Source organism: Ammospiza nelsoni, chromosome 32 (genome assembly GCF_027579445.1).
Source record: "Ammospiza nelsoni isolate bAmmNel1 chromosome 32, bAmmNel1.pri, whole genome shotgun sequence".
In the NCBI taxonomy this organism is placed as follows: Eukaryota; Metazoa; Chordata; class Aves; order Passeriformes; family Passerellidae; genus Ammospiza; species Ammospiza nelsoni.
The window spans coordinates 823,400-849,073 of record NC_080664.1 but is presented as its reverse complement, the minus strand read 5'-3'; the positions used below and the strand labels follow the sequence as shown (position 1 = coordinate 849,073).

Genomic DNA, 25,674 nt, shown 5'->3' with positions numbered 1-25,674 from the left:
CGGCTGTGCCTCCCCCATGGCCGGGGGCGGCTCCCGGGGGTCCCGGGGGTCCCGGCTGTGCCTCCCCCATGGCCGGGGGCGGCTCCCGGGGGTCCCTCCCGCCGCAGGTCCCGGTGCGGGGCCGTGGGAGCCGGGGAGGGGCGGCGGGCGGAGCTGCCGTTCCCGGGGCGGGCCCGGCGCGGCGGCGGCGGCGGCGGAGCCGCTCCCCAGCCCGGCCCCGTCCCGAGGAGCCGCGGAGCAGCCCCGGCGCCGCCACGGCCTCGCCGCCCCCCGCCGCATGAAGGTGCGCGGGGCCGGGCCGGGGGCGGCGGCCGGGGGGGCGCGGCGAGCGGGGCCGGAGCCCCCCGGGGGTCCCGGAGCGGACGGAGCGCGGCTCCCGGGGCTGCTCAGGAGGATGCACTTGTTCCGGAGCTCCAGCTACGACGTGCGGCTGGAGGGGGCCGGGGGGAGCCTGCCCCGCATCCAGGGGATCCGCTGGGTGAGTGGGGAATGGGGGGAGCGCGCCCCCAAATCCGCTGGGAGTGAGGGGAGTGCGTGTGCCCAAATCCGCTGGGAGAGTGAGGGGAGCGCACCCCCAAATCCGCTGGGAGAGTGAGGGGAGCGCGCCCCCAAATCCCCATGGTCAGTGGGGCCGGGGGGAGTGTGTCCCCAAATCCCCATGGTCAGTGGGGCCGGGGTCTCTCCAGCGCCGGGAATTTGGGAATGAGAGGAAGGGAAGGAGTCCAGGAGTGCGGGGAGCCAGGTGAGAGCACGGGGAGTGAATCCAGGCGTGCAAGGAGCCAGGTGAGGCTACCAGGAGCCAGGTGAGGGAGGGAGGAACCAGGTGAGGGTACCGGGAGTGAATCCAGGCGTGCAGGGAGCCAGGTGAGGGCACGGGGGGCCAGGTGAGGGCACGGGGGGCCAGGTGAGGGCACGGGGGCCCAGGTGAGCTCACAAGGGTCAGGTGAGGCTGCAGGTGAGCTGCGCGGGCTGGGACGGGCGGAGCGGAGCGGAACGGGCGGCCAGGCGTGAAGCGAGCCCGGTGCCAGGTGCCCGGCGGCGCATCCCAGCAGGAAGGACATTCCAGGGGCGGGGGGACATTCCAGGGGCGGGGGGACATTCCAGGGGGACATTCCGGGGACACGCAGCGTTCCCCAGCAGGGATTTGTCCCCTGCCATCACGACCTCCCCGCCCGGCTCCGTTCTGGCCCCGGGAGCTGAGGGGTGGTCCCGGGGGTCCCTGGCCCTGCTCTCGGCCCCTCCTTGTCCCCTCTCGGTCCCTCCTTGTCCCCTCCAGGCGGGGAGGTGACCCTGGAGCCCCGGCAGAGCTTCCGGAGCTTTGCGTCCTTCCCCTTCCCTCACTGCTCGGCCTGGGACGCTTTTCAAGCAAAAAGTGGAATTATTTTAGGGGACAACTCCCCTTTGGGCATTTCCATGCAACACGGGGGCTCCCTCCCAGATAAGTTTTCCTCGTTTTTTTCCTTTTCTTCCCGATTTGTTTTTCTCTCCAGAACTTTTCGGAGCAGACTTTGGGGTGGGCTTTGGAGGGACACTAAGGCTGGGTGAGCAGCAGGCCTGGAGCGTTCCTGGGCTGAACTGGGATAAATCCCACCAGCCCTGGCAGCAGCGGCACCTGTGGCACGGCAGGAGTGTCCCCTCTGTGGGGACACCCAGGGATTGAGGGCACTGGAGCCGATTCCAGCAGGGAAAGGGGGATTTTGTCCCAGCACAGCCACTCCTGGGGCAGGTGAGGGGCAGGGAAGCGCCTCAGGAGCCACACAGGTCCCTTGTCCCCATTGCTGGAAGCTCTTGGAAACTTCTGGCTCCATCTCATCCCCCTTGGGGATCTGATCCCAGCAAATCCCTCCTGGCTCCAAAGGACAGTGGTGTCCCCAGGTGGCTCCATCCTTCCCAGGGGACAAGTGCCACTGTGCCAGTGACAGGTGCCACTGTGCCAGCCAAAAGTGCCACTGTGCCAGTCCCTGGTGAGGACAGCAGAGCCGGAACTGGTCCCCAAGCCCATCCCAGGGGTGCCAAGCCCATCCCAGGTGTACCAAGCTGTGTCCTGGGGGTGTTGAGCCCATCCCGGGTGTACCAAGCCCATCCCGGGCATGCCCAGCCCCGTCGCGGGGATGCCAAACCCCATCCCAGGGTTGCTGAGCCCATCCCGAGGGTGCCCAGCCCCATCCTGGGGGGTGCTGAGCCCATTTCGGGGGTGCTGAGCCCATCCCGGGGGTGCCCATCCCCGTCCCGTGGGATCCCAGCCCCGTCCCAGAGGATGCGGTGCCGAGCCCCGGCCTGCGGAGGCTGCGGAGGCTGCGGATGGGCGAGGGCTTTCTCCGGAGCCCCGAGGCCCGAAATAGCCGCTCTTGTTTTCCTCGGCATCCCAAACAAAAGCGGCCGCGGGCGCGGAACGGCCGCTGGCGGCCTTGGCCGGGCGCCCGGCGCTGCCGGAATCCCGGAGAAAGGCAGGATCCCGTGGGCAGGAAGGTGGAAAAGGCGACTCCTTAGGAAGCTGCTGGAGCCACGGAGTCACGGGGAGGGGGCTGGGGGCGTCCTGAGGGTCCTGACCCCGGGTGGGTGCTCCAGAGAGGGGGTTTGGGGACAATAAGGGGGTCTGGGTGATTCCAGAGCAGCGAGGAATCCCGGGAAGGAGGAATCGGGTCCTTGAGCGGGGTTTTTGTGTCTCTTTCGGTGTCCTTGGAGCGCGGCCCGGCTCTGGGCCCCAAGGACAGAGGGGGACGGCAGAGGGGGCTCTGTGCTGGGGGACAGCTGAGGCCCTTTGGGGACCTGGGCAGAGGGACACCGGGGCGTCACCTGGACCCATTTGGTGGCGCGAACCAGGAGGTGACGGGGACCTCCCGCACCCAGAGGGTGACAGGGAGCTCCTGCTCCCATGGGTGACGCAGATCTCCTGCTCCCATGGGTGACAGGGACCTCCTGCACCCAGAGGGTGACAGGGAGCTCCTGCTCCCATGGGTGACACAGATCTCCTGCTCCCATGGGTGACAGGGACCTCCCACACCCAAAGGGTGACAGGGAGCTCCTGCTCCCATGGGTGACACAGATCTCCTGCTCCCATGGGTGACAGGGACCTCCCACACCCAAAGGGTGACAGGGAGCTCCTGTTCCCACGGGTGGCACCTCCATGTCCCCAGAGCAGCCCCGTGTCCCGGCCACCTCCCAGCTCCCATTGGCAAAGTTTGCAAACATTTGCTCGGAGCGGTTCCTGCTCGCCGCAGCCGTCACGGGGCTCGGCAGAGTTTGCAGAGCGCCTGAGTCACCGTGTCCCAGCCTTGGGGACACTGTGGCCGCTTCAGGAGCGGCGTCTCAGCCTTGGGGACACCGTGGCCGGCTCAGGAGCGGTGTCCTAGCCTGGGTGACACCGTGGCCAGGTGACACACGTCCTTAGGGACACCATGGCTGGCTCAGGAGCGGCGTCCCAGCCTTGGGGACACTGTGGCCGGTTCAAGAGTGGTGTCCCTGCCTTGGTGACACCATGGCCAGGTGACACACGTCCCTGCAGCGTTCTCAGAGCCGCTCGTGGCTCCTCCAAATCCTCCTGAGCCGTTGAGAAGCGCTGGGAGCAGGTGGAGGCTCACTTCTAGGATCCTGCACTAATTAACTCCTGCACTAATTAATTCCTGCCCTCCTCAATTGGAAATCCATCCGGGATTGCCCCAACCTCCCCACCCACACCCCAGGAGGATCCCTGCAGACGCCAATTTTTGGGTGCCCTGCCGTGCTCTGTGGGACCCCCACAGCGGGGAAAGGGACCCCAAAACCCCCCTGGGGGTGCCCCCCGTGCCGGTGGGCGTCCCTCGGAGGGTGCCCCGTGCCGGGTGAGCGCTCCCGGTGCCGGGAGCTGAACTGGTCTGACGGGTGCGGGCCGGGCTTGTTTATCCAGGGCCGTGGCCAGGAGGGGCCCGGGAGCCGCGGGGCCCGCGGGCAGCGCCGCCACCGGGGCTCGGAGCTCGGAGCTCGGGCACCTCTGCCCCGCGGTCCGGGCGGGGCTCGGCCCTCCCTGCGTTTGGTTTTACCCGGGGCATCCCCGAGGGGGAGAGCTGGGGGAAAATGAGCTGGAGAGCGGGACTGGAGTGAGGAAATGGGTGCTGGATGCAGGAAATTGGTGCTGGGGTCAAGGATTGGGTGCTGGGGTCAGGAATTGGGTGCTGGGGTCAGGATTTGGGTTTGGGATTCAGGAAACTGGTGCTGGGGTCAAGAACCGGGTTCTGGGTTCAGGATTTGGGTTCGGGATTCAGGAAATTGGTGCTGGGGTCAGGATTTGGGCGCTGCATTCAGGATCTGAGTTCTGGGTTCAGGATTTGGGTGCTGCATTCAGGATTTGGGTTCTGGGTTCAGGATTTGGGTGCTGGGTTCAGGATTGGGGTTCTGGACTCAGGATTTGGGTGTTGCCCCTCACCTGGTGAAGAGCTGGGGGTGCTCTGGGGGGGTGCCAGGACCCCTCCCCAGCTGTGTGGGGTGATGGGGACACAGCAGAGCCCCCACAAACCCCCCAACCCCCTCCCCTTTGGTTTTCCAGACCCCGCTCCTGGACTCGGAATCCAGCCTGGACTATGGCCACAGCATCACCCAGGTGGGGGGGCCGGGGAAGCCCCCGGGGAGGTGAATTTGGGGAGGTGAATTTGGGGGGCTGAGGGTTGGAGCACCCCCACACCCCAACGCCATTGAGATGCTCCTCAGCCATTCCTGGTGTGGACAATGGCAATCCCAGGGCACTGGGGGGACAGGTGACGGCCCAGCCCCCTCCCCACGATCTCTCTTGTCCACCTGCCACCCTCAGGCGTCCTCGGAGAAGATCTGGAGGGCGGGCAAGCTCCTCTTCGCCCACCTGAGCACCTCCCGGCCCGGCCTCATCCGCGACCACAAGCACCACCTGCGGCACCACCGGTGGGCTGGGGGGGCCCTGGGGGGCTCCGGGGGGGCTGTCCCGGGCGGTTCTCACCCCCTGTGCCCCCCCAGGCAGTGCTGCTCGGGGAAGGAGCTGGTGGATTGGCTGCTGAGCGCCGGCGCGGCCGTCCAGACGCGCGGCCAGGCCGTGGGCATCGGGCAGGTGCTGGTGGACGGCGGGGTCCTGACGCACGGTGAGGGGGTTTTGGGGGGCTCTGGGGGGGTTCAGGGGGCGCAGAACCGAGCTGAGGGCCGCTGTCACCCCGCAGTGAGGCAGGAGTGGCACTTCCAGGACAAGGAGACGCAGTTTTACCGCTTTGCCGAGCTGGAGCTGAGCCCCGAGCCCGGCGCGGGGCCGCGGGACCCCGAGGAGCTGCTGGAGGCTTTGGGGTTCCTGGCGCAGCTGGGCCCTGACGCGCTGCTCTCCATGGCCCTGCGCAAGCCGTGAGTGCCCCAGGGGCTCCTTGGCACCTTTTGGACCCGGCTCGGGAGGTCTGGAGCGGCCACGGGGATGCTGAGGGTGGGGGGACCCAACAGAGTCACCCAAAGAGGGGAAGGGGCTGGGGAGGGGGGCACAGGGAGCCGCTGACGCCCCCGGCCCCCCCAGGCCTGCCCAGCGCACGCAGGACGAGCTGGAGCTGATCTTTGAGGAGCTGCTCCACATCAAAGCCGTGGCTCATCTCTCCAACTCGGTGAGCGCGGCCGTGTCCCCAAACCCTGCGGGGTCGGGGTGTCCCCTCACCCCCAAATCCTCCTGAACCACATCAGCTCCTGTCCTGGCTCCCCAAATCCTTCTGCACCCCCTTTCCTTCCATGTAAACATCCTCTCTGATAATTTCTGTGCCTCCCTCAGCCCTTCCCTGCCATTCCCCATCCCCGTGTCCCCTGCTGGCCCAGCTGAGGTGACAGCGTTGTCCCCTGTGCAGGTGAAGCGGGAGCTGGCGGCCGTGCTGATGTTCGAGGGGCACCAGCGTGCAGGCACTGTCTGTGAGTCACCCTGAGTCCCCCGTGGGTGACACTGGGGTGTCCCCAGCCCGGGGACACTGGAGCTGTTCCCAAAATTGAGGATTTTCCCACCTTTTCCCGGGTGCAGTGTTCAGCCAAGGTGACAAAGGCACCTCCTGGTACATCATCTGGAAGGGCTCGGTCAACGTGGTCACCCACGGCAAGGTGGGTTTGTCCCTGTGCTGGGGGGACACCTTGGGGACACCCCAGTGTCACCATCCCTCACCTCTCCAGGGCTTGGTGGCCACCCTGCATGAGGGGGACACCCTGGGGACACCCTGGTGTCACTGTCCCTCACCCCCCATACTGTTCCCAGGGCTTGGTGGCCACCCTACACGAGGGGGACACTCTGGGAACACTTTGGGGACACCCCAGTGTCACCATCCCTCACCTACCCAGGGCTTGATGGCCACCCTGCACTGCAGGGACACTCTGGGGACACCCAGGGTCATTGTCCCTCACCCCTCCACGGTGTCCCCAGGGCTTGGTGGCCACCCTGCACGAGGGGGACGATTTCGGGCAGCTGGCGCTGGTGAACGATGCCCCGCGGGCGGCCACCATCCTCCTGCGCGAGGACAATTGTCACTTCCTGCGCGTGGACAAGCAGGACTTCAACCGCATCCTCAAGGTGGGCCCGGGGGGGGATTCTGGGGGGGATTTTGGGGGGATTTTGGGGTGAACTTTGGGGAATCCCGGCCGGGCTGATGACGGGGTCACCCCCAGGACGTGGAGGCCAACACGGTGCGGCTGAAGGAGCACGGCAAGGTGGTGCTGGTGCTGCAGAAGGACCTGCAGGGGGGCAGCGGCCAGGCGGCCTCGGTGCGGAGCAGCAGGTGACACTCCTGTGCCCCTGGTGGCGGGTGACACTCCTGTCCCTGTCCCCCTTTGGCAGGCAACACTCCTGTGCCCCTGGTGGCGGGTGACACTCCTGTCCCTGTCCCCCTTTGGCAGGTGACACCCATGTCCCTGTCCCCCTTTGGCAGGTGACATTCCTGTGCCCCTGGTGGCCGGTGACACTCCTGTCCCTGTCCCCCTTTGGCAGGTGACAGCCCTGTCCCCCTTTGGCAGGTGACATTCCTGTGCCCCTGGTGGCAGGTGCCACCCTTGTCCCCTGAGCCACCCGTCTGCCCTTTCCAGCCTCCCTCGGGGCAGTTTTTGGGAGGAACAAGGGGACAAGGAGCAGCGACACCAGCCCATGCTGTCACCAGCCTGTGGTGGTGGCACCGCTGTCACCAGCCCGTGGTGTCCCTGCCCATGGCCACGGTGTCACCTCTGTCCTTCCCGTCCCCAGCAGGTACCTGGTGATGGCCGGGACACCTGAGAAGATCCTGGAGCACCTGCTGGAGTTCATGCGGCTCGATGCCACCCTCTATGACCCCGTGGGTAGGTGGGGGTGTCCCCCGTGTGGGGGCGTCCCAGAGCCACCCGGACATGGGGCTGGGGGCACCAAGGGGGTTCCTCATTCCCGGTGTCCAACCCCAAATCCTGCTGGTGCCACCCCGGGCTCGCTAAAAAACCCCAAAAGCCGAGGCCGGGAGAGGGCGGCGGCTCCGGGCGGGGAGTGAGCGGCTCCTCTGGGCCGGGAGAGGCTCCTCTGGGCCGGGAGAGGCTCCTCGGCGCCTCTCGGTCTCCCTCTGCCTTCGGAGAGGAGAAACCAGACGAGCCGGGAGCCAGGAGGTGTCCCCAGCGGGTCACAAATCCCAGGAGGTGTCCCCAGCGGGTCACAAATCCCAGGAGGTGTCCCCAGCGGGTGACAAATAGCAGCCGGGGACAAGGCACTGCCTTGGGGCCAATCCCTGGGATTTGTCATCCCGTCCTGGATCCCTGGGATTTGTGATCCCACCCCAATGATCCAGCGCCTCCTGTGGGGTTTAGGAACAAAATCTGCCCTGCCACCAGCGGGGTCCCAATGGTGGGGACATCCCAGGCCACCCCAGGCAGGGCACAGGGAATCCTTGGCCGGGTCCCCATGTCCCCATGGCACTGGACACAGCAGTGACAGTGCCCTGTCCCTGGTGGGGACACCCCAGGCTACCCCAGGCCAGACCAGCAGGGCACAGGGGATCCTTGGCCAGGTCCCCATGGTGGAGACACCCCAGGCAGGGCGTGGAGGATCCTTAGCAGGGTGCCCGTGTCCCCACGGCGCTGGGGACAGCAGTGACAGTGCCCTGTCCCTCACAGACACGCTGCTGGGGGATTTCCTGCTCACCTACACCGTGTTCATGCCGACCTCGCAGCTCTGCCGGGCCCTGCTGCACCAGTATCCTTCTGTGTGGGACTGGGCCCCAAATCCCCTTCCAGCACCCTTGGGTGCATCCCCATCTCCCGGGTGCCATCCTGGGGGTCCCTGCCCCTCTCCACGTTTCACCGGTGCCCTTGACTGGTGCCAGTTTCCGCGCGGAGCCGCTGGAGGGCTCGGAGCAGGACAAGGCCTCGTACGCCCTGCGCAAACGGCGCAAGATCCTGCGGCTGGTCAGCCAGTGGGTGCTGCTCTACGGGCGGCTGCTGCAGGGCGACCGCAGCACCACGGCCCTGCTGCAGGTACGGCCGGGGTGGCACTGCCAGGGTGGCACGGTGACACCACGGGGACTGTCCTGCACTCATCCTGTGCCCCCTGTCCCCGCAGAACCTGGCAGACCTGGCGAGCCGGGACCCTCAGCTGGGCGGGCTGTGCCAGGAGCAGGGCCAGGAGCGGCGGCGACCGCGAGCGTGAGTCCCCACGGTGTCCCCCAGTGTCCCACAGTGTCCCCTGATGTCCCCTGATGCCGCCACAGGGGAGGAGCTTTTGGGGTGGCTCTGGTGCCACTTTGTCCCCAGTGTGGGGGTTCCCGGCCATGGGGAGGGTGGCACGTGCAGCTGGGTAGGGCAGGGGGGCTCAGAGGTGGGCAAGGGGTGGCCTGGGGTGGCTGCAGTCCCCAGAGGTGGCCACAGTCCCAGGGGTGGCCCTAGTCCCTGGTGGTGGCCGGTCCCAGTTCTGTTCCCACCAGGAACGGCATCTCCATCCTCCCCCTTCCCTTCCCGCAGGCTGGAGAACGGTGACGGCAGCGTGTCCCCCCAGCCCAAGGTAGGGACCCCTGAGGGGCGACAGGGCAGGATCTGGGTCCCCTCTGCCCTTTGGGGACACACCAGAGGAGGGATGGTGGCTGTGGCCGTGTCCTCCTGTCTGTCCCACCTTCTCCAGGCCTGGAGCTGGGGTCACACAGGACATGCCACAGAAGGGGTGGTGGCTGTGGCTGTGTCCTCCTGTCTGTCCCTCCTTCCCCAGGCGCGGAGCTCGGGAATGTGGCTCGGGAGCCCCGAGGAGCCGATCCTGGACAGCACCTGTGCCCTGCGAGCGCAGGACAAAGGTACTGCCCCCTCAGCGGGACTGTCCCTGCAGCACGGGGACACTGAGGTCCCTTCTGTCCCTTTGAGGTCCCTTCTGTCCCCCCCCAGTGCCCTACGAGATCTTCAGGGCCGACCACTCGTGCCTGGTGGCGGTGCTGCCGGTCAACGCCACCGTGCGGGACGTGCTGCGGGCGCTGGCGCCGCGGCTGCGCCGGGACCGGGAGCACGTCCTGGTCAGGGTGAACTCAGCCGGAGGTGAGGAGACACCCCGGGGTGGCTTTGTCCCCGTGTGTGTCCCCTCCTCGGTGTCACCGCGCCTTTCCCTCCGCGCAGAGCGAGCGGTGCTGCCGCAGGATGCCGTGGGGGTGTTCACGGCCCTGGGCCTCAACGAGAGGCTCTTTGTGGTCAGCAGGGATGAGCTGGGCAGCCTGGTGAGTGTGGGGTGGGGTCTGGGGTGGGCAGCACTGGGTGGACTCCCCTGGAGGGGTTGGGGGCTGCAGTGCCTCTGTTTGGGGTCCTACCGAGAGCAGAAAGGGTCAGGGGTCCTGTCCTGTTCCCAGACCCCCCACCCTGAGCAGCTGGGCCCCCACGCCGGCTCCTCGGACACGCTGGACCTGATCAGCTCCAAGGACCTGGCCAGCCACCTCACCGACTACGACTGGAACCTCTTCAAGAGCATCCACCAGGTGTGGTCCGTGCTGGGAGCGGCTGGGAGGGGGCTTGGGACACTCCTGACCTGCTGGGGAAGGGGTTCGGGACACCCCTCGTCTGCCAGGAGGGGGTTCAGCACACCCCTTACCTGATGGGAAAGGGGCTCAGGACACCCCTGACCTGCTGAGACGGGGTTTGGGACACCCCTCGCCTGCCAGGAGGGGTTTGGGACACCCCTCACCTGGTGGGGAAGGGGTTTGGGACACCCCTCACCTGGTGGGGAAGGGGTTTGGGACACCCCTGACCTGCTGAGACGGGGTTTGAGACACCCCTCGCCTGCCAGGAGGGGTTTGGGACACCCCTTGCCTGCCAGGAGGGGTTTGGGACACCCCTCGCCTGCCAGGAGGGGTTTGGGACACCCCTTGCCTGCCAGGAGGGGTTTGGGACACCCCTCACCTGCTGGGGAAGGGGGTCAGGACACCCCTCACCTGCTGGGGAAGGGGTTTGGGACACCCCTGACCTGCCAGGAGGGTTCCAGGACGCCCCTGAGCCGCCTCTCTCGCAGGTGGAGATGATTCACTACATCGTGGGGCCGCACAAGTTCCGCGAGGTGGCCACGGCCAACCTGGCGCGGGTGCTGCGGCGCTTCAACGAGCTGCAGTTCTGGGTGGCCACCGAGCTGTGCCTGTGCCCCGAGCTGGGGCGGCGCGCGCAGCTCCTGCGCAAGTTCATCAAGCTGGCGGCGCAGTGAGTCCCTGTCACTGTCCCTGTCACTGTCCCTGTCGCTGTCCTTGTCGCTGTCCCTGTGTCACTGTCACTGTCCCCACGGCTGACCCGTCCCGTCCCCGCCTGCAGCCTCAAGGAGCAGAAGAACCTGAATTCCTTCTTTGCGGTGATGTTCGGTGTGAGCAACACGGCCGTGACTCGCCTGGCCAAGACCTGGGAGGTGACAGAGGGGGGACAGCATAGGGAGGGTCTGTGGGGTGGGACAACACCTGGGGAGGGACAGACAGGGGTCCCTGGGTGGGACAGACAAGGGGGGTGGGACAGCTGGGGGTCTCTGCATGGAATGGGGGGGGGGTCTCTGGGTGGGACAGGTGGGGGTTTTTGGGGAGGGACAATCAGGGGTCTCTGGGAGGGGCAGCTGGGGGTCTCTGGGTGGGACAGGGGGGGTCTCTGGGGTGGGACGGGTGTGCCAGCCTCTGATCCTGTCCCTGCACAGAGGCTGCCCCATAAGATCCGGAAGCTGCACTCAGCCCTGGAGAGGATGCTGGTGAGCGCAGGCCCTCTGCCCCATGTCCCCTTTTCCGCCCCAGGTCCCCTTCCTTCCCCATGTCCCCCTTCCCACCCCATGTCCTCCTTTCCTGCCCCATGTCCCCTTTCCTGCCCCATGTCCCTCTTCCTTCCACGTGTCCCCCTTCCTTCCCTGTGTCCCCCTTCCCTGCCCCATGTCCCCTTCCTTCCCTGGGTCCCCTTTTCCACCCCATGTCCCCCTCTCCTTCCCCATGTCCCCTTTCCCTGCCCTGTGTCCCCCTTCCCAGCGGAATTTGCCCCTGGAGCAATGGGGAGGGGGTCCCACTGTCCCCGCTGTCCCCCCACCCCCCGTGTCCCTGCCTGTCCCCAGGACCCCTCGTGGAACCACCGTGTCTATCGCCTGGCCGTGGCCAAGCTGAGCCCCCCCATCATCCCCTTCGTGCCCCTGCTGCTCAAAGGTGGGTCTCTGCTTTTGGGGACCCCCCGGGTGTGCCCAGCGCTCCCCAAGGACCCCGCTCTGACCCCCAAACCCCCCCCAGACATGACCTTCATCCACGAGGGCAATCGCACCCTGGCCGAGAACCTCATCAACTTCGAGAAGATGGTGAGAGTGGGGTGGTGACCCCTCCGAGGGCCCTGCTGTGCCCTGCAGGCAGAGCTCTGGCACTGCTGTGGTGGGGACAGAGATTTTGGGGATCCAGGTGGGGCCAGGTGGCAGCAGGTGACCTCTGTGCCTCACCCACAGCACATGATGGCCAAGACCGTGCGGGTCCTGCAGCGCTGCCGTGGCCACGCGCATGGTGAGAGCCCCAGGGAGCTGGGGAGGGGGCTTGGAGGGTCCCCTAAATAGGGCTGGGGCCTGGGGATGGAGCTGAACCCTTGGGGATGGGGTTGAGCCCTTGGGTATGGGGCTGAACCCTTGAGGATGGGGTTGAGCCCTTGGGGACGGGGCTGAGACCCTGGGGATGGGGCTGAGACCCCAGGGATGGGGCTGAACCCTGGGGATGGGGCTGAGACCCCGGGGATGGGGCTGAGACCCTGGAGATGGGGCTGAGCCCCCTCTCTCTGCTCCTCAGCGCCGCTGTCCCCACTGAGGAGCCGCTCCCCTCACCGGCCCGAGGACGCCAAGGCCGTCAGGATCTCCACGTGTACGTCTGGAGCTTCTCAATCAGACCCCTAACCCTGCCCTAGGGGACCCCCAACGCTCTGAGGGGGTCCCTGAGCTGGGGGAGAGGGGATGGAGATGGAGGGATCCATGGAGGGATCCATGGAGGGATCCATGGAGGGATCCATGGATGGATCTATGGAAGGATCCATGGAGGGATCCATGAGCCGGTCCAGAGCAGTTTGGGGAGGTTTTGGGGTGACATAAGGGGTCCATGGGGTGATCCTGCAGGGATCCTGGACAGGCTCACAGGCTGTGCCCCAGCCTTGATCTCATCCCTCCCTCCCCACAGGCTCGGAGCAGTCCCTGAGCGTGAGGAACCCCGTGTCCACCTGGGCCTACCTGCAGCACCTGAGGGCCATCGACAGCCAGAAGGAGCTGCTGAGGCTCTCCCGGGAGCTGGAGCCCTGAGGGCAGCGGGGCTGGAGCGGGGACGGGGGCCCAGAATAGGGATGGGGGGTCCAGACCGAGGATGGGGGCCCAGAATGGGAATTGGGGGTCCAGACCAAGGAAGGGGGTCCAGAGCAGGGATGGGGCCCCAGAATGGGGATGGGGGATCCAGAGCAAAAATGGGTGCCCAGAGCAGGGAGAGGGACCCAGAATGGGGACGGGGGCCCATAGTGGAGATGGGGGGTCCAGAGCAGGGATGGGTGCCCAGAATGGTGATAGGGTCTGGAGTGGGGATGGGGGTCCAGAACAGGAATGGGGGTTCAGACCGAGGATAGGGGCCCAGAATGGGGATGGGGCACCATCCTTGGACCACCAGAACAGGAATGGGGGCCCAGAGTGAGGATGGGGTCCTGGAATGGGGATGGGTGCCCAGAGCAGGGATGGGGCTCCAGAACCATGATGGGTGGCCAAACCAGGGATGGGGGCCTGGAGCAAGGATGGGGGTCCAGAATGGGGATGGGGGTCCGGAGCAAGGATGGGGTTCTGGAGCAGGGATGGGGGCCCGGAATGGGGATGGGGGCCTGGAGCAAGGATGGGGGTCCAGAGCAAGGATGGGGGTCCAGAGCAAGGATGGGGGTCCAGAGCAAGGATGGGGGCCTGGAGCAAGGATGGGGTTCTGGAGCAGGGATGGGGGCCTGGAGCAAGGATGGGGGTCCAGAGCAGGGATGGGGGTCCAGAGCAGGGATGGGGGTCCAGAGCAGGGATGGGGGCCTGGAGCAAGGATGGGGGTCCAGAGCAGGGTTGGGGTCCCAGCTGCCGGCGGCGGGGCAGCCCTGGCTCTGCTCCCATGGCCCCCAGCTGTGCTGGAGCCCCCAGAGCCCGGCCCTGGACTCGGATCCGGCCCCGCTGAGCTCCGGGCAGGCGGGGCAGAGCAATAGAGGTATTTTTGTACTCATGGCTGTGCTCCCCGTTCTTCTCCTCCACCTCCGATGTGACCTTGGGGACGGCCCCGGAGCTGCCCCAGGCGAGGTGACACAGCGCTGGCACCAGGAGGGGACAGCTCAGGAAATGACTGAGGGCTGAGGGAGCTCCAAACCCGGCCCTTGTTGCACCAAACGCCGCTCCCGTGCCAGCTGGCACGGCAGGGCCCGCTCCCTGCTCCGGGAGGGATCCCAGCATCACCCCAGCGTCCTCGGGGGCTGTTTGGGGTGGGGTCTCACCTGCCCAGGTGGGGGGCACAGGGTGGGAGCCTCTCACCCTGTCCTGGGGCGGTGGCTGCTCCCAAATCATCGGGGTCGGGTCCCAGGGGTGCCCCCAAATGCTGCCCCTGCCTGGAACTGGCCCAGGCCAGGCCAGAGGGCTCTGGACCACCAGGACCAGCCAGGGTTGGCCACGCTGGGCTGGTGAGGGGGTGGAGAAGTGTCTGGAGCAAATCCTGCAGGCTTTGGGATGAGGTTTGCCAGGAAAACCTGCCAGGGAGTGAGGAAGAGGAGGCAGAGCCTGGTGGTGCCCCTGGGGCTGCCTGAAAATCTCTGAAAATCTCCCCGAAAATTCCCTGCTCAGCTCCAGGCTGGGAACATTTCCCATCGGGGTTGGCTGGGCAGGGAAGGGGCTGTGACACCCCCCGGGCCTGGCCCGAGCCCCCCAGGGCTGAGGAGGGTCCCTGGGGCAGCTCTGGGCTCTGGACCAGGCTGGGATGACCCCAAACCTCCCTCCGGGGCTGTGCTGGAATTTTGGGCTTTCCTGGAGGCTCCAAGGAGGCCGATCCAGGGTGGGGAGGGGGGGTGACTGGGGGAACCCCAGTTCGGGACCCGGCTGTGCCCCCCGTTCTGGGGGAGGGGGGGGTGGGCAAAGCCCCCTGGGACCCTCCCCGCGCAGCCTCGGCCGCCCCCGGGGGCTGCGGAGCCAAGCCCGGGATTCTGGATTTACCGGCCCTCCTCCCACTGCGGGCAGCCTGTAATTAGCCGCGCGCTTAATGAGTTTTGGCCAAGTTGGGGTGCAGCCCGCCCGAGGGGCCCTCGCTGCCATCACGCCCCTCCCTCCTCCCGCCGTGGGACCCACAAAAAGCCAGGAGCAACGGGGAGCTGAGGCACTCCCGGCCCGATCCCGACCCGGTCCCGGCGCTCCCGACCCCATCCCGGCACTCCCGATTCGGTCCCGGCGCTCCCGAGCCAATCCCGGAGCTCCCGACCCCATCCCGGCGCTCCCGATTCGATCCCGGCGCTCCCGATTCGATCCCGGCGCTCCCGACCCCATCCCGGCACTCCCGATTCGGTCCCGGCACTCCCGATTCGATTCCGGCGCTCCCGAGCCAATCCCGGCGCTCCCGACCCGATCCCGGCACTCCCGATTCGATCCCGGCGCTCCCGACCCGATCCCGGCGCTCCCGACCCCATCCCGGCACTCCCGATTCGATCCCGGCGCTCCCGACCCCATCCCGGCACTCCCGATTCGGTCCCGGCGCTCCCGAGGGACGATGGAGCCCTGGATGCTCCTGCTGGGGGCAGGAATCGCCCTGGGCTGCGTGTCCGGCCGTGAGTAACCCGGGGGGGCTGTAGGGGATGGGGACCAGCGGCTCGATGCTACTGGGATGACTGGGATGGAGCCGCCCGGGCTCCGTGGGGCAAGGAGAAGGAGATTTTCAATGCTGGAAATCCAGCCCGGGCTGGGGGTGATTGTCCAACTCCCCTGGCCCACCAGTGGGGTCCGGCTGTGTCTGAGCCTGCCTTGGTCCCGCAAAGCTCAGGGAATGTTCTTCTGGCTCCTCCTTTCCATGGAAAAGCAGCTTTGGGTGTTTTCCAATCTCAATCCTGTATCCACCTTCCCCCCGTGGGGCAGCTCGGGTGGCAAACGCAGCCCAGACCCAACCCCGAGGTGCCCAGGGGGGCTCAGAGGGGTTCTGGGTTTAAGGATGAGCTCAGGGCCACCAGGATTTGGCAGCCGGGATCCCACGGGGGTGAGGAGGCGCTGAGTTCTTGCACAAAGCCCGAACTGCGATGCCCTGGCGCTGAGGACGGGATTTCATCACCCCCGACGGCGCCGGGAGCTCGTATCTGATGGCCCAGGAGAGGATGAGTCCCCCTGGGATGAGAGATGAGCAGTTTTGCAAGGCCAGCTCACACGAGAGGCTCCAAACCTGCGTGGGGCTGGGAGCAGGAGTTTCCAAACTCCTGAGTGAGTCCTGGGTTCCCAAATTTCCCAAGTGAGTCCTGAGATCCCAAACTCCTCTGTGAGTTCCCAAACCCCTGTGTGAGTTCCCAAATTTCCTGTGTGAATCCTGAGTTCCCAAACTCCTCTGTCAGTTCCCAAATTTTCCATGTGAGTCCTGAGATCCCAAACTCCTCTGTGAGTTCCCAAATTTCCTGTGTGAATCCTGAGTTCCCAAATTTCCCGAGTGGATCCCGAGTTCCCAAACTCCTGTGTAAATCCCGAGTTCCCAAATTTCCCGTGTGAATCCTGAGGTCCTAAACTCCTGAGTGAGTTCCTAAAGTCCTCTGTGAGTTTCCAAACTCCTCTGTGAGTTCCCAAATTTCCTGTGTGAATCCTGAGTTCCCAAATTTCCTGAGTGGATCCCGAGTTCCCAAACTCCTGTGTAAATCCCGAGTTCCCAAATTTCCCGTGTGAATCCTGAGGTCCTAAACTCCTGAGCGAGTTCCTAAAGTCCTCTGTGAGTTTCCAAACTCCTCTGTGAGTTCCCAAATTTCCTGTGTGAATCCTGAGTTCCCAAATTTCCTGAGTGGATCCCGAGTTCCCAAACTCCTGTGTAAATCCCGAGTTCCCAAATTTCCCGTGTGAATCCTGAGGTCCTAAACTCCTGAGCGAGTTCCTAAAGTCCTCTGTGAGTTTCCAAATTTCCTCTGTGAGTTCCCAAACTCCCACGTGAGTCCTGAGCTGTTCCAGAAGGTAAACCCTTGGTGAAGGTGCCTGGGGAGCTCGGCTGCCTCGTGGCCAGTCCTGGCCACCTGCAGGACCTGTCTGCCGGCCCTGGAACATCTCCACTTCTCCTGGTGTGGGCAGTGGGAGCTTTTCCCTGATTGTCCCCCAGGCAGGGCTCACCTGTGGGTTTGGAAACAGGAGCTGAGGGTTTTGGGAAGCTCAGGGCGTCCGCAGCTCTGTTCCAGGTTCCTTTGTCCTTCAGATGGTCCCTCCCTCAGCTGGGCTGGGTTTGGATTTGTGTTTTGCTGCAGGAACGAGGTCCTGAGTCAGGCCAGGGGCTCGAGGACGCGGCTCTGGCTGAGCTGACTCATCCCCGTGCCCGAAAGCAAACTGGGAGCACTGGGAGAGCTCTGGCACCTCCCCAGAGCTCGGAGGATGGGGCTGGGCAGGGAACAACCCCCCCTTACCCTGGGCACCGTGAGAGAGAGAAATATTTCTGTGCTTTGTGCAGCCAGAGGAAATCTGGGGCAGGATCAGCCAAAAAATCCCGGGGCAGGATCAGCCAAAAAATCCCAGGGCAGGACCAGCCAAAAACCTCAGGGTGGCTGAGTGTGGATGGGCCATGTCCTTCTGTCCTTCTGTCCTTGTGTCCTTCTGTCCCAGGCCACCGCCCCTGTGGCGTTTCCAGCTTTCCCAAAAAAAGCTCTCCCAAAAAGATGAGGACCCTGCAGCGATTTAGGGTTGATTTAGGGATTTAGGGTCGATTTAGTGTTGATTTAGGGATTTAGGGTCGATTTAGGGATTTAGGGTCGTGTCTGAGTGAGGAGGAGGAGCAGTTCCCCTGCCCTGAGATCGCTCAGGTGCTCTGTGGCTTTTGGGATTTGGGAATTTGGGATTGGAGAATTTAGGATTTGGGATGATGCTGAGCCTGCCTCTCCCATCACCCCTCCGGGAACAACTGAGGATGCTGCAGCGATTTAGGGTTGAGTTGGAGATTTAGGGATTTGGGGTCTATATAGGGTTGATTTAGGGATTTAGGGTCATGTCTGAGTGAGGAGAAGGAGCGGTTCCTCTGCCCTGAGACTGCTCAGGTGCCCCATGGCATTGGGGATTTGTCACCGGGGATTGTGGATTTGGGATGATGCTGAGCCCGCCCCTCCAAGGGCTGAGTCAGGGTCGGGGCCCTGCCGGGACACGCTCGGGATGCTGTGACACTGCCGGGACACGCTCGGGATGCTGTGACAGCCCCGGGCCACTCGGGACCGGCACCAGAACGGGCTCAGCAGTGACGGGGCAGCGTGGGCAGCTCCTGCCTTGCACAATCCCGCTGGGATTGGGGCTGGAAAAGCAGCGATGAGCAAGCCAGGGGGGTTTATCCCAGTGCTGCTCATTGGGGGAATGGGGCTGGGGCTGGACTGGTCACACTGGGAGGGTCTGGGCAGCGCTGAGCCCCCCATCCATGGCGTGTCCCTGCCATGGAGGTTCTGAGCCCCCCATCCATGGGGTGTCCCTGCCATGGGAGTTCTGAGCCCCCCATCCATGGCGTGTCCCTGCCATGGAGGTTCTGAGCCCCCCATCCATGGGGTGTCCCTGCCATGGGAGTTCTGAGCCCCCCATCCATGGCGTGTCCCTGCCATGGAGGTTCTGAGCCCCCCATCCATGGCGTGTCCCTGCCATGGAGGTTCTGAGCCCCCCATCCATGGGGTGTCCCTGCCATGGGAGTTCTGAGCCCCCCATCCATGGCGTGTCCCTGCCATGGAGGTTCTGAGTCCCCCATCCATGGCGTGTCCCTGCCATGGGAGTTCTGAGCCCCCCATCCATGGCGTGTCCCTGCCATGGAGGTTCTCCCAGCTCTTCTCGGGGGCTTCAGGAGAACCTCAAGACCCTCCCTGCTAAAATAATCCTGTTTAAAGGATTTACAGGGGATGGGAAGCCAGGAGGGAAAACCAAGACAAGAGCTGGGATTTGGTGGGGAGAGGGAGCCAAGGGGTCCCTCAGCACCTGCAGGGCCAGGGTGACATCACCAGGCACAAATAATTGTGGTGAAGTGACAAAGGGGACAAACAAGGGAAGGCAGTGGGAGTTTGATGCCACCCTCATGGCCTGGATGTCACTGTCATCACCTCGATGCCACCCTCACGGCCTGGATGTCGCTGTCATCACCTGGGTGTCCCGGGACAGGATGAGCCACATCAGGATTTGCCCCGGGGCCACCTTTCACCCGGGTTGGGCAAGGCCGCGGTGCCTCAGATGTCGGGAGATTGCAGCGGCTCTGCCAGGGAGGGCAACGCCCGCTGCTCCAGGGCTGCCTTTGCTGGGACAGGGACACCGTGTGGGACAGGGACACTGTGTGGGACAGGGACAGCCCGTGGGACAGGGACACTGTGTGGGACAGGGACACTGTGTGGGACAGGGACAGCCGATGGGGACAGGGACACCTCTGGGACAGGGACACCCTGTGGGACAGGGACACTGTGTGGGACAGGGACAGCCTGTGGGACAGGGACATCGTGTGGGACAGGGACACCTCTGGGACAGGGACACTGTGTGGGACAGGGACATCGTGTGGGACAGGGACACCGTGTGGGACAGGGACACCGTGTGGGACAGGGACAGCCAATGGGGACAGGGACACTGTGTGGGACAGGGACACTGTGTGGGACAGGGACAGCCTGTGGGACAGGGACAGCCTGTGGGACAGGGACACCTCTGGGACAGGGACACTGTGTGGGACAGGGACACCCTGTGGGACAGGGACAGCCGATGGGGACAGGGACACCGTGTGGGACAGGGACATCCTGTGGGACAGGGACATCCTGTGGGACAGGGTCACCCTGCAGCACAGGGCCACCCTTGTCCCTCTGAGAGTGTCCCTTGTCCCCTCCAAGGCTCCACAGCTGCTGTTTTCAGCTTTGCTTTGCGTCACCACGCAGGTGCTCAGCAGCTCGTTAGTTATGAACAGCTCGGGAAGGAGTTTTCCCTGTTTTCCCAGTTTTCCCAGTTTTCCCAGCAGGATGGAATGCAGCAACTCCTCCGGGGCACTGGGGCTCATCCCGGGATCCCGGGGTGAATCACGGGGAGCAATTCCTGGGGGCCATTCCCCAGTGTCACCTTGAGGTTGTGACAAACATGGCCCGAGAGGAGCGACCCTGGTGACAAAGATCCCTGATGGTTCCTGGCCTGCCTGGAGCCGGCCTGGGGACCTGGAGCTCATCCCAGGGTGAATCACGGGGAGCAGTTCCCCAGTGTCACCTTGAGGTTGTGACAAACACAGCCCGAGAGGAGTGACCCTGGCGACAAAGATCCCCAATGGCTCTTGGGCTGTGTGAGGCTGGCCCGGGAGGGGACAGAGGGTGACACGGGGATGCTCCAGGCTGGGGGTGGCCACACTCAGCCCCTCCTGAGTGCCACCCCCTGTTTGTGACCCCCCAGATCTGTACACAGCCCCCGACTCGTGCGAGGGACGCTGCGGGGAGCCCTTCAATGAGGAGGACGAGTGTCACTGTCACCCCGAGTGTGGGGCAGAGCACAACTGCTGCGAGGACCACGAGAGGCACTGCGGGCCCGGTGAGAGGGATTCGGGGTGTCCCGGGGGTGGTTCTGAGCCTCGGCAGGTCCCCGAGGTGTCCCCGAGGTGTCCCCAAGCCCTGAGCTCCTCTTCCTCTCTGCTCCACAGGTGGAGAAGGCGCCGAGGGTGGAGCTCGAAGCCGCGGTGAGTTTGGAGGGACGGAACCGTCCCCAGGTGTCTCGGGGTGTCCCCTCCGTTCCTCGGGGTGTCACCCTCTATTTCTGGATGTGTGTCCCCTGTTCCTCGGGGTGTCACCCTCAGGTGTCTCAGGGAGTCCCCCTCTATTCCTCAGGATGTCCCTCTTTACTTCTTGGGGTGTTCCCCCCATTCCTTGATGTGTCCCCCATTCCTCTGGGAATCCCGTCCCATTTCCATGGGTCCTCTGGATCCCCTTCACTTTTCCACGGATCCCAGAGCTGTCCCCAGCCCCTGCCTGTCCCCACAGGGACATCTTCACCTTTCCATGGATTCTGCTGGATCCCCTCACTTTATCATGGATCTCCCTCACCTTTCCATGGATCCTCTGGATCTCCTCACTTTTCTATGGATCCTTCACCTTTCCACGGATCTTGCTGGTTCCCACTCACTTTTCCATGGATCCTCTGGATCCCCTTCACTTTTCCATGGATCCTCCTCACCTTTCCATGGATCCTGCTAGATCCCCCTCACTTTTCCATGGATCCCCCTCACCTTTCCATGGATCCCCATCACTTTTCCATGGATCCCCCTCACTTTTCCATGGATCCTCCTCACCTTTCCATGGATCCCCATCACTTTTCCATGGATCCCCCTCACTTTTCCATGGATCCCCCTCACTTTTCCATGGATCCCTCTCACTTTTCCATGGACCCCCCTCACTTTTCCATGGATCCCTCTCACTTTTCCATTGATCCCTCTCAATGTTTTCCATTGATCTCCTCACTTTTCCACGGATCCATCACTTTTCCATGGATCCCCTCACCTTTCCACGGATCCCCCCCCTTTCCCCGGACCCCCGAGCCGTGCCCAGCCCCTGCTGTCCCCGCAGACGGATTCTCCAGCAGCAGCGGTTCCATCTCGGAGCAGGAGCTGCTGGAGCTCTCGGAGCAGCTCTACGGGCTGGACCACAACAAAGCCCGGCCCAGCGACATCGCCCTGAACCCGCAGCACCTGGCGGGCCCCGACGAGACCGGCGACAAGGAGGACCGGTCCCCGCAGCCGTGAGTGGCACCAGGAGGGACAGCGGGGAGGGACAGCGGGGTGGGCAAGGAGCTGCAATCCCAGCAATTCTCCCCCAGGCTCTACAAATACGTGAACGAGGCGCTCTTCTCCAAGCCCACCTACGCCAGCTTCATTAAGCTGCTGGATAATTACCAGAGGGCCACGGGCAGGGAGGAGGAGGTGACGGCCGAGGAGCTGCGGGAGCAGGAGCGGTTCCTCCAGGAGGTGATGGAAACGGAGCTGATGAAGAAACTCTTCGTGTTCCTGCGGGGGAAAAGTGAGTGTGGGGCAGGGCTGGGGGATGGGGGAATCCTAGAGGGAGACAGTCCAAAGCAGCACAGTCCATTTTCAGGAGGCCTTTAAAATATTTTTTTAAATTTAATTTTTAATTTTAATTAAATAATTAATATAATTAATTTAATTTTTTTTTAATTTCAAAAACCCCGTTTTTATTTTAGCATGCACGATTTTTACATATCCTTACAAAACTCCTAAGTTTACACTTCGCTCATTGCTCACGAGACCCAAACAAAGTGCTCATTGCAATAATTGCAGGTTTCTCTTATTTATCCTTTTCTTTCTTGGTTTCTATGTCAACAACCTTGGTAGGAAATTCTTTCAGGGCTAAACACGGATCCTCTTATCAAACTTCTCTCTGGCTCACAGGAATCCCTGTAAACAAAAAAAAAAAAAAAAAACTCCCTTCCTCAACTCAGGTGTTTCTTATTTCTAATCCACATTATGATATTTCACATTCAGACTCAGGTGTTTATTATTTATCCATGTTAGGATATTTTGCGTTCATATTCAATTTCACATTCAGACTCAGGTGTTTATTGTTTCTAATTCATATTATATTTCCCATTCAGACTCAGGTGTTTATTATTTATCCATTTTAGGATATTTTGCGTTCATATTCAATTTCACATTCAGACTCAGGTGTTTATTGTTTCTAATTTATGTTAGGATATTTCACATTCAGACTCAGGTGTTTATCATTTTTTACCCACGTTACAGTCTCACAGCAGTGAGTTCTGCAGTCCTTCATTAACCAGGCACAAAATGGCCAACAATCTCGTTACAAGGTGTTTTAAGGGTAAACTATCTAATTAAGAAATGACACCTAAATTATTTTCACTTTTAACCCAATAACTAATCACTCAAAGTCCTCAATGCAGATTTTTCTGTCCAATTACAAAACACCACCCAAACCCATGAAGAAGAAGGAAGAAGAACAACCTAAAACCTCCATCTTGCTCCGTATTTATTTCTATATTCTAAACCCTTAAACTCTAAGTTTTCCACCCTGCGACATTACACACTTCTAATCAAACCACACACCCGTAATCCCACTGCTATTAATTAATTTTGGAATTGATTGATAGCACTTCTCCACGGCCTCAGGTCAAAAGCAGCGCTCTCCTGGGGGTCAGAGTGCGTCACACAGAAAATCTGAATTTTCCAGCACCCAGACCCCCAACTCTGCCCCTCCTTGTGTCCCCTCCTTTCCCTGCAGATCGCTACAGCTCCGAGCAGGAGTTCCTGCAGGACCTGAACCAGATGTGGTTCGGTCTGTACTCCCGAGGGGACGGGGAGCGGGATTCCAGCGGCTTCGAGCACGTGTTCTCAGGTAGGTACAGCCCTGCCCCAATTTCCAGCACCTGTTCTCAGGTAGGTACAGCCCCGCCCCAATTTCCAGCACCTGTTCTCAGGTACAGCCCTGCCTGGGGTTCTCAGGAACATACAGCCCTCCCTGGGGGTGTTTCCAGCACCTGTTCTCAGGTACAGCCCTCCCTGGGGTTCTCAGGTACAGCTTCCCCCAGGTGTTCTCAGGTACAGCCCTCCCCGGGCTGGTTTTGAGCTCCTGTTCTCAGGTACAGCCTTCCCTGGTCTGGGGGCTCATCCTGCTGTCCCCTGTGTGTTTCAGGGGAGGTGAAAAAGGGAAAAGTGTCCGGATTCCACAACTGGATCCGCTTCTACCTCCTGGAAAAGCAGGGCGTCCTCAACTACTTCAGCCACAACTTCGATGGGCCGGTGAGAGCTCGGAGGGGCTGGGGATGAACTCCCAGATCAAGGGGGCTCCCATGGGGATGAACCCCCAGATCAGGGGGGCTTTCATGGGGATGAACCCCCAGATCAGGGGTGTCCCACAGGGATGAACCCCCAGATCAGGGGGGCTTTCATGGGGATGAACCCCCTAGATCAGGGGTGGTCCCCCTGCCCCATCCCCACTGCAGGGTGGGAAGGGCCAGAACCCCCCATGCTGGGGGCAGGAGGGGCTCCCAAGCCTTGAGGGGGAGATTTGGGGCTGGGGGGCTCTGCTGGGACCCCCCAACCTGGCCAGGAGCTGCTCTGGACCCTCCCTGGAGGGGCTGGGGGGGATCCCCACCCTGCTGAGCCCAAACCCCTCTCCCCCAGTGGGACCCGTACCCCAATCCAGGACCCCCAACCCAGCTGGGACTGCTCTGGATCCCCCTGGAGGGGCTGGGGGGTTCCTGGGCTGGGCTGGGGGGGATCCCCACCCTGCTGAGCCCAAACCCCTCTCCCCCAGTGGGACACCTACCCCGACGTGCTGGGGCTCCAGTTCAGCTGGGACGGCTTCTACAAGGAGGTGGGCTCGGCTTTCATCGGCTGCAGCCCCGAGTTCGAGTTCGGCCTCTACACCCTCTGCTTCCTCGCGCGGCCCGGCCGGGCGTGAGTGCTGACCCCTGTGTCCCTCTGTCCGTCCTGTGTCCCTCTGTCCGTCCGGTGTCCTTCTCTGCCCATCCCGTGTCCTTCTCTGCCCACCCCGTGTCCCTCTGCCCATCCTGAGCCCTCTTTATCCATTCTGTGTACTTGTGTCCTTCTGCCCATTCTGTGTCCTTCTGTCCGTCCTGTGTCCCTCTGTCCGTCCGGTGTCCTTCTCTGTCCATCCTGTGTCCCTCTGTCCATCCTGAGTCCTTCTGTCCATCCCAAGTCCTTCTCTGCATATACCGAGTCCTTCTGTCCATCCTGAGTCCTTCTGTCCATCCCAAGTCCTTCTCTGCATATACCGAGTCCTTCTGTCCATCCTGTGTCCCTCTGTCCATTCTGTGTACTTGTGTCCTGTCCATCCCAAGTCCTTCTGTCCATCCTGTGTCCCTCTGTCCATCCCAAGTTTGGCCCTGGGGCCAGCGGGACCTCCCTGAGCCCCATCAGGGCTGAGGCTGGCCCTGAACTTGGGGAGGGATGGGATGGGGATGGGATTTATGGGATGGCATGGAGATGGAAATGGAAATGGAAATGGAAATGGAAATGGAAATGGAAATGGGGATGGGGATGGGGATGGAGCAGCATTGCCTGGGGACACCAAGAGCATCCTGGAGATGGGGTTGTGGGATGAGGGGCTCAGGGCTGGAGCACCGTGCCTGTGGGGACACCACGACACCCACCCCTGTGGGGCACAGACCCAGATCAGGGCGGTGACAGGGCGGTGACAGGCGTTGGCGTCCCCACAGATGCCACCTGAGCCTGGGCGGGCACCGCCTCAGTGTGCAGACCTACCCCTGGACCAAGACCACCTATGATGGCGGCCGGAGATTCATTGCCACCGCCTACGTGACGTCACCCTGAGCCGTGACGTCACCCTGAGGATGACGTCACCCTGAGTGGTGTCACCCTGAGGGGGCTCGGGGGGCTGCGGGACGGGAGCGGCCGCACTGAGGGCCTGGCCCGGGAGGGGTGGCAGGGACCGAACGAGGGGACCCCCACGAGGGGACCCCCACGAGGGGACACCCCCAGACCCCGCCGCGTGTGGCGGGCCCGGGCTCGGAAGGGAAGGGAAGGATTTGGCACGGAAAGGAGGATCCTGAGCGGAATAAACACTGCCCTGGCTGGAGGAGCGCTGGGTTCGGGGTGTCCTTAGAGCAGCCCCCCCTTTATCCCCCTCCCCGCGCCCCATTTCTCCCTCTCTGAGCCCCCCCGAGGCTTTGTCCCCCCCAGACCCGGCCGCTCCCGGGGGCTCTGTCCTCCGGAGCCCCTCCCCGGGAATTCGGCTCTGCCCCAGCCCAGCTGAGCTCTCCCCGGGGCCGCGGCTCCCCAGAGCCCCCAAATCCCCCGGGCTGGGGCTGCTCGGGGCTGCAGCTGCTCCAGCACCGCCCCCGGGGGCTCCAAGCAGAGCCCGGGGGGCAGCGGGACCCCCAGGCCAGACCCCCGGGCTGTGGAGATGAGACCCCACTGTCAGGACAAGCCCCGAGGCACCGGGACCCCCCAAAACCCCTTCTCCCGCTCCCCTCTGGATTTGGGGGGTCCCAGGGTGGGGGTGACAGCCACCAGCTCCCCCCGCTGTCCCCATCCCCTCCTCCTGCATCCCCAGGCTGTGGAGATGACA

General features: G+C 63.3%; 2 protein-coding genes across 3 annotated transcripts; both read left to right on the top strand.

The window, feature by feature from the left end:
• Positions 1 to 243: 243 nt before the first annotated feature.
• On the top strand, positions 244 to 12,731 carry RAPGEF3 (Rap guanine nucleotide exchange factor 3). Of its 2 annotated transcripts, none has more exons than XM_059491219.1 (27): positions 244 to 478; positions 4,523 to 4,576; positions 4,784 to 4,890; positions 4,963 to 5,084; positions 5,160 to 5,334; positions 5,498 to 5,582; positions 5,817 to 5,877; positions 5,984 to 6,060; positions 6,377 to 6,523; positions 6,619 to 6,728; positions 7,190 to 7,278; positions 8,077 to 8,155; positions 8,286 to 8,436; positions 8,522 to 8,604; positions 8,920 to 8,959; positions 9,161 to 9,242; positions 9,331 to 9,477; positions 9,556 to 9,653; positions 9,783 to 9,908; positions 10,439 to 10,620; positions 10,729 to 10,819; positions 11,096 to 11,146; positions 11,498 to 11,585; positions 11,667 to 11,731; positions 11,873 to 11,927; positions 12,204 to 12,275; positions 12,585 to 12,731. In XM_059491219.1, exons 1-27 carry the CDS (start codon positions 278 to 280, stop codon positions 12,701 to 12,703), a joined length of 2,757 nt encoding a protein of 918 aa, XP_059347202.1. In that variant the 5' UTR covers positions 244 to 277; the 3' UTR covers positions 12,704 to 12,731. The 2 variants fall into 2 exon arrangements, with proteins under 2 accessions (XP_059347202.1, XP_059347201.1); XM_059491218.1 differs by having other exon boundaries at positions 7,187 to 7,278.
• A 1,822-nt stretch (positions 12,732 to 14,553) lies between these two features.
• On the top strand, positions 14,554 to 25,210 carry ENDOU (endonuclease, poly(U) specific). Its single transcript, XM_059491325.1, has 9 exons — positions 14,554 to 15,216; positions 19,991 to 20,125; positions 20,235 to 20,270; positions 21,154 to 21,325; positions 21,404 to 21,603; positions 22,843 to 22,956; positions 23,254 to 23,360; positions 23,878 to 24,020; positions 24,803 to 25,210. Exons 1-9 carry the CDS (start codon positions 14,658 to 14,660, stop codon positions 24,915 to 24,917), a joined length of 1,581 nt encoding a protein of 526 aa, XP_059347308.1. The 5' UTR covers positions 14,554 to 14,657; the 3' UTR covers positions 24,918 to 25,210.
• Positions 25,211 to 25,674: the final 464 nt, after the last annotated feature.

Bases quoted from the DNA above. Each gene is read 5' to 3' on its own strand.
- ENDOU (XM_059491325.1), top strand. From the start codon at position 14,658: ATGAGTTTTGGCCAAGTTGGGGTGCAGCCCGCCCGAGGGGCCCTCGCT. The intron at 15,217-19,990 runs GTGAGTAACCCG...GTGACCCCCCAG, and splicing joins CCTGGGCTGCGTGTCCGGCC to ATCTGTACACAGCCCCCGAC. The intron at 21,326-21,403 runs GTGAGTGGCACC...ATTCTCCCCCAG, and splicing joins GAGGACCGGTCCCCGCAGCC to GCTCTACAAATACGTGAACG.
- RAPGEF3 (XM_059491218.1), top strand. From the start codon at position 278: ATGAAGGTGCGCGGGGCCGGGCCGGGGGCGGCGGCCGGGGGGGCGCGG. The intron at 5,335-5,497 runs GTGAGTGCCCCA...CGGCCCCCCCAG, and splicing joins TCCATGGCCCTGCGCAAGCC to GCCTGCCCAGCGCACGCAGG. The intron at 9,909-10,438 runs GTGTGGTCCGTG...CCTCTCTCGCAG, and splicing joins TCTTCAAGAGCATCCACCAG to GTGGAGATGATTCACTACAT.